Here is an 11,339-nt window from a genome sequence, read left to right on the forward strand (position 1 = left end):
TATCCAGTGGACCAGTTCCAGTCATAGAGCCACTGCTGCTGAAATGACCCATGTGTGTCAGACTGACTTTATGTCACTTCATATAATAGTAGTTCAGAGAGATGCTCCAGATTTCTGCAGATACAAACTCAGAAACTTGTAAAATTACGTCTCACAAGACATTCAGTATCTCTCAACAGGACATAAGAACCCTAGCATGCTGAGTGGTGGAAACAGTAACATATTAATAATGTCTGTCTATGAGTTAAAGACCAAACCGACAACGCTAAAAAATGTGTTTCTTTAAACGTATTCTGTGAGCAGTGAGATGTAGCTATTCAAATGATGTCCAGTTTTAGCTGATGTGCATCTGTGTCTCTTGAGTCACAGAAAGTCAGGGTAAATATAGGCCTGAGGTTTTCAGAACAGTCTCTTGAGACTCCAGTGAAAGAAGTATCTGTGCATGTCTCCATACCAGCTCAGTTGCGCCCTCTAGTGTCTAACCAACACCATTGCAATAAAGACTGATTCCATGACCTCCACTCTGTTCACCTCTTTAACAATAATTAAAATATTCCCGAGTAGCATGCTTTTGTTTCATCAGGATTGACCCTTAGTTCATAGATAAATCACGTCAATCCAATATTAAATCTCCTTATTCCATGTGTGCCCTCTGACTGGACAGCACAAAGACACCGGGGAGCTATGGGGACAATGGTGTTTGGATCGTATTTATTATTGTATACGTACGGTTTGGTGACCCTGGTCAGAGTCCAGTTTATTATTTAGTACATGTTTTTTCGTGTCTGGTGGGGGGGTGGACTTCGGCTGGGGATCCCCCCCTGCTCCCTACCTGGTGTTGGGGGGCCGGAGTGTGTGTGGTCGATGGCTGGTTGAAGCAGCCTCACTGGGACAGGCTGCACACCTGTGGTGAATCAGTAATCAAGGCACAGGATAAACCAGTCGTACACGCACGCACGCACGCACGCACGCACGCACGCACGCACGCACGCACGCACGCACGCACGCACGCACGCACGCACGCACGCACGCACGCACGCACGCACGCACACAGGACAGAGCTCTGTCACGTCTGTGTTCACCTCCTTGCGTTGTTTGTAATTTGTTGTTGTTGAGGCAGTAGTTTTATCCAATATGTTGCAGTTGCCGTAGTAGTTGTATGTTATACGTAGTAGTTGAGGTAGTAGTTGTAAGTAATATGAGGAAGTTGAGGTAGTAGTTGTATATAATACGTGGTGGTTGAGGTAGTACTTGTATATTATAGGTGGTGGTTGAGGTAGTAGTTGTATGTAATATGTTGTAGTTGAGGTAGTAGTGGTATATTAAACGTGGTAGTTAATAATGCTGAGGAATCTAATGCTGGCTCTTGGTTGAGGCCCCTGGTTAGAGCCAGCTCTGTGCTCAGCGCTCTGTGTCAGAGTCTCTTCCCCCTCAGCAGCTGCAGCAGGTTCCTGCTGTAACAGCTCAGTGTCTACGCAGTGTGACTGAGGGAGGTTTTTGTACGACTCTCAATCACTGTGTGAACACATCAACAGCGTTAGGAAAGTGGAAACTCTGACAGTGATAAACTGCTGCATCTTCACGCTGGGCGCCGTTGATGGTCAGAGAGAAGTCAGTGATGTTTCCACTGCCACTAAACCGAGCTGGTGTTGCTGATACAGGTAGCTTTACATATACTATGATGAGCTTGGGGGCTTCACCAGGTTTCTGTTGGTACCAGTGTAGCAAATTATTATTGAAAACCGCTGGGTTTGTTTTACAGGTCAGAGTGACTGTGGATCCTGGATTAACGGACACTACTGGTGTCTGAGTCACAGTCACCTGACTGCTGGTTCCTGTAGAAAACAAACAAACCAAACATTGAGCTATCCAATAGACAACACAAGCAAACAGAGAAGGGTGGTCCACATCTTGACTGAGTGGAATGAACCAACCTGTTAAGGATCCACAGACCACTGTCCAGAAAAGGAGGGTGAGGTGATTCATGGTTGCCACGGTTTCTGAGGTGTTGAGTGACAGCTCCGAGTCCTGCAGTGTTGAACTCAGAGGACTTTAAACCCTCTCAGAACCCCAGTTTCAGCTGAGCATGTAAAGCTTCCTCTATATGGAAATGACCTGTTTCCACTCATCAGACTGGGGGTGAGAGTGACTGCAGACATTCTGGGAGGACCGCTGTATCTCTTCTACATTCACACTTTTGGAATACGTATTCAGATTTACTCTAAACTATTGGAATTTATAATGCATAACATTTTATCTGATTGAAGCCGATCTTGGTTTGTCTGAAATCCTTTAACTTTCCATTTCTTTGAAGGAAATGGTCGTTACATTATTACCTGAACCAAGAATAATAGATAAAAACATATTGTTCTGTTTATAATAAATGCATGAATATAACATTGGCTTGAAGGTTTTTCATTGAGTCAAATTAATAGACTTGTTTTAAAACAATAAACCGTTTGTAAGTGAGCCTTTAAAAATGTTATGAAAGTAAATGAATGATAAATATATTTCATTAAATTAATATACATTCATACAATTAATATATATTAATTATAATATTTCCAATGAATCAAATATCGACTAATTCATCCATTCTAGCGAGAAGCCAGTGTTTGTGTGTCAGTGAGATGAGACTTTAGTGTGCGGGAGGTTTTTGTACAGCCTCTTAATGAGTTTGTATCATTGTGGTACACTTTTGGTGGAGGCACCAAACTCATCGTTGACTGTAAGTACAAGGACACTTTTCTTTGCCTGGAATATTTAACTTTCTCTAAATATAATTAAGGGTGATAATCTTATCTTTTGGAATTTTCTATATTTTTAATTTCTTGTCGTTTTTTTAAAGATAAGCTGAGGACAAAGTGTAAATATATTGTGGTACAGAGTTCTGACTTTTAAAATACACTGCATACGTTAGATATGTTCTACAATATAATGTATTTCATGAAAGACCTCATTATTGCTGTGGCATTATTCATTTATTGAATTGGCAAATCAGTCACATTTAAGTTTGAAGAAATTCACACTTGTCGATTAATGTTAACCCAATAAAATGCTAAATTTTGAAGATCAATCATTTTAAATATAAACATGTTGTTACCGTTTTAATGAAGAGATTTTAAACACAATGGTTCCCTTCCTCTTTAATGTCACCAACTGCTGGTGAACAGGAAGCTGTCCCTTCCCTCTGTGCTCCTATGAGGCTGATGTTAACTGAGCCTGTTGTCCACTCCTCTCTCTCTCTTCCAGTGGGAGTGGTGCAGCCCACGCTGAGCGTCCTCCCTCCCTCCAGAGTGGAGCTGGAGCAGGGCAGTGCTACACTAGTGTGTGTGGCCAGTGGGGGCTTCCCCTCAGACTGGAAGCTTGGCTGGAAGGTGGGGGGCAGCAGCAGGTCTGGGGGGGTGTCAGATAGCCTGGGGGTCCTGGGGAAAGATGGCCACTACAGCTGGAGCAGCACCTTGACCCTCCCTGCAGACCAGTGGAGGAAGGCGGGCTCAGTGAGCTGTGAGGCCAGTAAGAATGGCCAGACGCAGCCTGTCATTCAAACCCTGAATCCTGGAGAGTGTTCAGAGTAGAGAGGCTCCGGGATGGAAGTACTGGAGAATACAGCTCTCCTCTGACACGTCTGCTTTATGTCTCTCTGTCTGAGGTGGCACTGCAGCGTTTGGATGAATTACATTAATATAACTTGTGTTTGATTCATTGACATTATGCTCTCCAATTTTATCCCCTTGCTTTGTCACATGTTGAATCAAATAAAAAAGCAAAAAGTACAATATTTCTTGTAATATTTTCCAATCGTGTAAGATCTGTTTCTCTTTCTACCAATGAGCATATCAAACATATGTAATCTTTATTAGACAAGTTTCATCACCATTGTGAATGAAGGCTTAAAGCTATGGCATGTATCTCTGAATGAGCAAAGTGTTGGTTGTGTGGATGTTGTTGTAAAGTGTGTTAACTGTATCCAGTGGACCAGTGCCAGTCATAGAGCCACTGCTGCTGTAATGACCCATGTGTGTCAGACTGACTTTATATCAGTCCATCAAATAGAAGTTCAGGGCGATGTACAGGATTCTGCAGATACCAACTTATAAACATGTAAAAGTACATCTCAAAAGACATTCAGTATCTCTCACCAAGACATAAGAACCCTAGCATGCTGAGTGGGGGAAACAGTCACATATTCATAATGTTTGTCTATGAGTCAAAGACCAAACCGACATGGCTAAAATATGTGTTTCTTTAACCGTATTCTGTAATTAGTGAACCGTAGCTATTCAAATGATGTCCAGTTTTAGCAGATGTGCACCTGTGTCTCTTCAGTGACAGAAAGTCAGTGGAAATTTAGGGCTTTCAGAAGAGTCTCTGGAGAATCCAGTGAAAGCAGCATGTGTGCATATCTCCATACCAGCTCAATGGCACCTCTTGTCTCCAACCAACACCATTACAATTAAGACTGATTCCATGAACTCCATTATCTACAGGTTGAATTTAATATAAAGCTGTCTCAAATCTATTCATAATAATAAGAAGAAAGTAATTCCTTTCATCAGGACGCAAGCTGCTTCATATGTGGGTGACAAAGAACAAAAAAATATGAAACATTATATATTAAAACAGTAAATAAACAAATAAATACGAAAAGATCATGTTCCAAAGTCCAGGCCCAGTAAGTGGGTCTTCAGGCAGCTTGTGAAAGCGCAGATGGATCCAGCGTTGAGGATCTCCCGGGGAGCGAGTTCCACAGAGTGGGGGCAGCCACCCTAAAGGCTCTGTCCATAGCTGAAGTCCCTAACCCGGGGTGGGGGGGTGGGGGGGTAAAGCAGTCCGTGGTCTGAGGAACGGGGAGTAGGGGCTGAGGAGCTGTGAGAGGAGCGGGGGCTAGAGGGACTGGGGGGTGAGGAAGAGGAGGAGGAGGAGGAGGAGGAGGAGGAGGAGGGGGAGGAGGAGGAGGAGGAGGAGGAGGTGCTACAGGACCCCTATGGGAGCCGGTGGAGGTGGATGAGGGGGGGGGGGGGGGGGGGATTGGTATACTGGAGTCAATCCAGGGCTCTGTGGGGACCCCCCAGTGGGACTCCAAGACCCCCGTCCAGAGGGGAGGTGATGAAGGCGTGGATGAGGGTCTCTACCACGGGGGCAGTGAGGGACGGCCCCAGTCTGGACATGTTTCTGAGGGGGTCCAATGCCTATCTGTTGATGGACTCCATGTGGGGAACCAGTGATAGGGATGAGTCTGGGACCCCCCCAGGGTGGGGACTGGAGAGAAGGGGCAGACGGAGCAGCCGTCCACGGAAGGACCAGATCCCCGACCTTCTGGGGCCTGGGGGGCCTCAACCAGGACTCTGTCTTCTTACTGCTGAGGTGTGACTGGGGGGAGGGGGGGGGTGATGTAATATGATGAAGTTGAGGTTGTAGTTGTATTCGACATGTTGAAGTATTAGTTGTATGTAATATGTGGTGGTTCAATTTGTAGTTTATGTAATATCTTGTAGTTCAGGTAAGAGTTGTATGTAATACGTGGCAGTTCTAGTAGTAGTTGTATATGGTAGTTGAGGTAGAAGTTGTATGTATTATGTGGTAGTTGAGATAATAGTTGTATGTAACACGTGGTAGTTGAGGTAGTACTTGTATGTTTAATAATGCTCAGGGATATAATGCTGGCTCTTGGTTGAGGCCCCTGGTTAGAGCCAGCTCTGTGCTCAGCGCTCTGTGTCAGAGTCTCTTCCCCCTCAGCAGCTGCAGCAGGTTCCTGCTGTAACAGCTCAGTGTCTACGCAGTGTGACTGAGGGAGGTTTTTGTACGGCTCTCAATCACTGTGTGAACACACCGCCACTATGGTAACTCTGACAGTAATAAACTGCTGCATCTTCACGCTGGGCGGCGTTGATGGTCAGAGAGAAGTCAGTGCTGCTTCCACTGCCACTAAACCGAGCTGGTGTTGGTGATACAAGTTGGTTTGTATATTTTATGAAGAGCTTCGGGGCTTCTCCAGGTTTCTGTTGATACCAGAAGATATAATCATCTCCATCACCATCTCTGTAAACCGCTGGGTTTGTTTTACAGGTCAGAGTGACTGTGGATCCTGGATTAAAGGACACTACTGGTGTCTGAGTCACAGTCACCTGACTGCTGGTTCCTGTAGGAAACAAACAAACCAAACATTGAGTTATCCAATAGAAAACACAAGCAAACAGAGATGGGTGGTCCACATTTTGACTGAGTGGAATGAACCAACCTGTTAAGGATCCACAGACCACTGTCCAGAAAAGGAGGGTGAGGTGATTCATGGTTGCCACGGTTTCTGGGGTGTTGAGTGACAGCTCAGAGTCCTGCAGTGTTGAACTCAGAGGACTTTAAACCCTCTCAGAACCCCAGTTTCAGCTGAGCATGCAAAGCTTCCTCTATATGGAAATGACCTGTTTCCACTCATCAGACGGGGGTGAGAGTGACTGCAGACATTCTGGGAGGACCGCTGTATCTCTTTAACGTCCACACTTTTGGAATACGAAATTTGATTTGGTGTAAATAATTGGAATTGCAATCTATAGCATTTTTTCTGGTTAATTTGATCTTGGTTTGTATGAAATTCATTAATTTTCTAAATTGTGTATAAAAAAAGTTACTCATTACATCACAACCAAAAATGCTTTAATTAATCGTAACATATTCTTTATTTTTATTAAATGCATGTTTATTACATTCATTCTTTCATTTTTAAAGTTGTTTGTGGACTGGTTTGGCTTGTTTAATCGTTTTTTGTGAGGCTCCAAAGATTGTTTGAAAATAAATGTAAAATCGTTTCCTTATATTAATTCAATCTAAAGCAGAAAACCTTAGCTGCAGTGTAGCCCGTCAAATAATGAATAATTCATCGATTTTTGTGAGAAGCCAGTGTTTGTGTGTCAGTGAAATGAGTGTTTAATGTGCGGGAGGTTTTTGTACAGCCTCTTAATGAGTTTGTGTCACTGTGGTGGACTTTTGGTGGAGGCACCAAACTCATCGTTGACTGTAAGTACAAGGACACTTTTCTTTGCCTGGCAAATTTAACTTTCTCTAAATATAATTAAGCGTGATAATCTTATCTTTTGGAACTTTCTATATTTTAATTTCTGGTCTTTTTTTTTAAAGATAAGCTGAGGACAAAGTGTAAATATATTGTGGTACAGAGTTCTGTCTTTTAAATTACACTGCATATGTTACATATGTTCTACAATATAATGTATTTCATGAAAGACCTCATTATTTCTGTGACATTATTCATTTATTGAATTGGCAAATCAGTCACATTTAAGTTTGAAGAAATTCACACTTGTCGATTAATGTTGACCCAATAAAATGCTAAATTTTGAAGTTCAATCATTTAAAATATAATCATGTTACCATTTGAATGAAGAGATTTTAAACACAATGGTTCCCTTCCTCTTTAATGTCACCAACTGCTGGTGAACAGGAAGCTGTCCCTTCCCTCTGTGCTCCTATGAGGCTGATGTTAACTGAGCCTGTTGTCCACTCCTCTCTCTCTCTTCCAGTGGGAGTGGTGCAGCCCACGCTGAGCGTCCTCCCTCCCTCCAGAGTGGAGCTGGAGCAGGGCAGTGCTACACTAGTGTGTGTGGCCAGTGGGGGCTTCCCCTCAGACTGGAAGCTTGGCTGGAAGGTGGGGTGCAGCAGCAGGTCTGTGGGGGTGTCCGATAGCCTGGGGGTCCTGGGGAAAGGTGGCCACTACAGCTGGAGCAGCACCTTGACCCTCCCTGCAGACCAGTGGAGGAAGGCGGGCTCAGTGAGCTGTGAGGCCAGTAAGAATGGCCAGACGCAGCCTGTCACTCAAACCCTGAATCCTGGAGAGTGTTCAGAGTAGAGAGGCTCCAGCATGGAAGTACTGGAGGATACAGATCTCCTCTGACACGTCTGCATTATGTCTCTCTGTCTCAGGTGGCACCGCAGCTTTAGATGATTTACATTAATATAACATGTCTTTGATTCATTAACATTTCAGATTTTTACCCGTTGCTTGTGTTGGTCACATGTTGAACATTTAATAAAGATATAAAGAATAAATTCTTTCTTGTCATCATTTACTATCGTTTATCTTCTGTAGTTTCGAATTAATGTGGCTTCTAATGAGCATATAAAACCTCTGCCATCTTCATCAAACAAATTTCCCCATGAGGGAAGGCTATGATGTATATCTCTGAATGAGCAAAGTGTTGGTTGTTTGGATGTTGTAAAGTGTGTTCAGTGTATTCAGTGGACCAGTGTCAGTCATAGAGCCACTGCTGCTGTAATGACCCATGTGTGTCAGACTGACTTTCTGTCACTTCATATAATAGTAGTTCAGAGAGATGTCCAGGTTTCTGCAGATACAATCTCAGAAACATAGAAAATTACGTCCCAAAATAAATTCAGTATCCCTCACCAAGACGTAGGAACCCTAGCATGCTGAGTGGGGGAAACAGTAACATATTCATAGTGTCTGTCTATGAGTCAAAGACCAAACCGACAATGCTAAAAGATGTGTCTCTTTAAACGTATTCTGTGAGCAGTGAGCTGTAGCTATTCAAATGATGTCCAGTTTTAGCAGATGTGCACCTGTGTCTCTTGAGTGACAGAGAGTCAGAGTAAATGTAGGGCTGAGACTTTCAGAAGAGTCTCTGGAGAATCCAGTGAAAGCAGTTTGTGTGCATGTCGCCATACCTGCTCAATGGTGCGCTCTATTGTCATACCAACGTCATTACAATAAAGACGGATTCCATGAACTCCAATCTGTTCACCTCTTTAGCAATAATTTAAATATTCCTGAGTAGTTTGGTTTTGTGTCATCTGGATTGACCCATGGTTCATAGATTAATCAGATCAATCCATTTTAAATCTCCTCATTTCATGTGCTCTCTGACTGGACAGCCAAAAGACACCGGGGAGGTGTGGGGACAACGGGGTTTGGATCGTATTTATAAGCGTTCTACTCATGGTTTGGTAACTCTGTTAAGAGTCCGGTTTACTGTTGGGTATGCTAACCCTGGTCAGAGTCTGGTTTATTATTTATGTATTTGTTAGGCTTTGGCTCTGGACTCTGGATCATCCATTCCCCCCCCCTCTCCTCTCTATCTGGTGTTGGGGGGGTGGAGTGTGAGTGGTCGATGGCTGGTTGAAGCAGCCTCTCCTGGCCTGAGTCAGGCTGATTGGACTCTGGGGCTTGGAAAGGCTGCACACCTGTGGAGGATCAGCAATCAATAAACCCAGGATAAACCAGACCTACACACACACACACACACACACACACACACACACACACACACACACACACACACACACACACACACACACACACACACACACACACACTCTGGGCAGAGCTCTGCGTTCACCTCCTGCTCAGCTTTTATCGTTGTGACAACTCTCAAATGAAGGGCTTTACAACATCTAGCTGTGTGTTGGTGTCGGAGGAGACCAGCAAAGCAGTAGTTGTATGTCATATGTTGTAGTTGAGGTAGTAGTTGTATGTAATATGTGGTAGTTGAGGTAATAGTTTTATCTAATATGTTTTAGTTAAGGTAGTAGTTGTATGTAGGCTACTATGTTGTAGTCAGGGTAGTAGTTGTACGTAATATGTGTGGTAGTTGAGGAAGTAGTTTTTTCCAAAATCTTGTAGTTGAGGTAGTTGTATGTAATACGTGGTAGTTGAGGTAGTAGTTGTATGTAATATCTTGGAGTTTAGTACTTAGTATATTTAATAATGCTGCGGAATCTAATGCTGGCTCTTGGTGGAGGCCCCTGGTTAGAGCCAGCTCTGTGCTCAGCGCTCTGTGTCAGAGTCTCTTCCCCCTCAGCAGCTGCAGCAGGTTCCTGCTGTAACAGCTCAGTGTCTACGCAGTGTGACTGAGGGAGGTTTTTGTACGGCTCTCAATCACTGTGTGAACACACTGCCACTATGGTAACTCTGACAGTGATAAACTGCTGCATCTTCATGCTGGGCGCCGTTGATGGTCAGAGAGAAGTCAGTGCTGCTTCCACTGCCACTAAACCGAGCTGGTGTTGGTGATACAAGGGTATTTGTGTATTTTATGATGAGCTTGGGGGCTTCTCCAGGTTTCTGTTGGTACCAGTGTAGATGCTGACCATTACTATTGCTGTAAACCGCTGGGTTTGTTTTACAGGTCAGAGTGACTGTGGATCCTGGAGTAAAGGACACTACTGGTGTCTGAGTCACAGTCACCTGACTGCTGGTTCCTGTAGGAAACAAACAAACCAAACATTGAGTTATCCAATAGAAAACACATCAAACAGAGAAGGGTGGTCCACATTTAGACTGAGTGGAATGAACCAACCTGTTAAGGATCCACAGACCACTGTCCAGAAAAGGAGGGTGAGGTGATTCATGGTTGCCACGGTTTCTGGGGTGTTGAGTGACAGCTCTGAGTCCTGCAGTGTTGAACTCAGAGGACTTTAAACCCTCTCAGAACCCCAGTTTCAGCTGAGCATGCAAAGCTTCCTCTATATGGAAATGACCTGTTTCCACTCATCAGACTGGGGTGAGAGTGACTGCAGACATTCTGGGAGGACCGCTGTATCTCTTTAACGTCCACACATTTGGAATACGAAATTTGATTTGGTGTAAATAATTGGAATTGCAATATATAGCATTTTTTCTGGTTAATTTGACCTTGGTTTGTATGAAATTTATAAATTTTCAAAATTGTGTATAAAAAAAATTACTCATTGCATCGTAACCAAAAATGCTTTAATTAATCGTAACAAATTCTTTATTTTTATCAAATGCATGTCTATTACATCCATTCTTTCATTTTAAATTTTTTTTGTGGACTGGTTTGGCTTGTTTAATCGTTTTTTGTGAGGCTCCAAAGATTGTTTTAAAATAAATGTAAAATCGTTTCCTTATATTAATTCTATCTAAAGCAGAAAACATTAGCTGCAGTGTAGCCCGTCAAATAATGAATAATTCATCGATTTTTGAGAAAAGCCAGTGTTTTTGTGCCAGTGATAGATAGATAGATAGATAGATAGATAGATAGATAGATAGATAGATAGATAGATAGATAGATAGATAGATAGATAGATAGATAGATAGATAGATAGATAGATAGATAGATAGATAGATAAATACTTTAATAATCCCAGAGGGAAATTATTTTTGTCACGAACTCCAGATATACATACACAAATAAATAAATAAATAAATAAATATTAAGAATAAAATATAATATAAAATATAACATATGTATATCCATATCCATATCCATATATATTCATACACATACACACACACACACACACACACACACACACACACACACACACACACATATACATATATATAT

At 42.8% G+C, this 11,339-nt stretch overlaps 1 gene segment (V, D, J or C); it reads left to right on the forward strand.

Moving 5' to 3' along the window:
- Positions 1-5,840: 5,840 nt before the first annotated feature.
- LOC132458167 (Ig lambda-2 chain C region-like) lies at positions 5,841-8,052 on the forward strand. The segment is given in 3 exon segments: positions 5,841-5,906; positions 6,951-7,014; positions 7,536-8,052. Coding segments are annotated over 3 exon segments (456 nt in total).
- Positions 8,053-11,339: the final 3,287 nt, after the last annotated feature.

The sequence above is a fragment of the Gadus macrocephalus genome, chromosome 5 (assembly GCF_031168955.1).
Source record: "Gadus macrocephalus chromosome 5, ASM3116895v1".
NCBI classification, from domain to species: domain Eukaryota; kingdom Metazoa; phylum Chordata; class Actinopteri; order Gadiformes; family Gadidae; genus Gadus; species Gadus macrocephalus.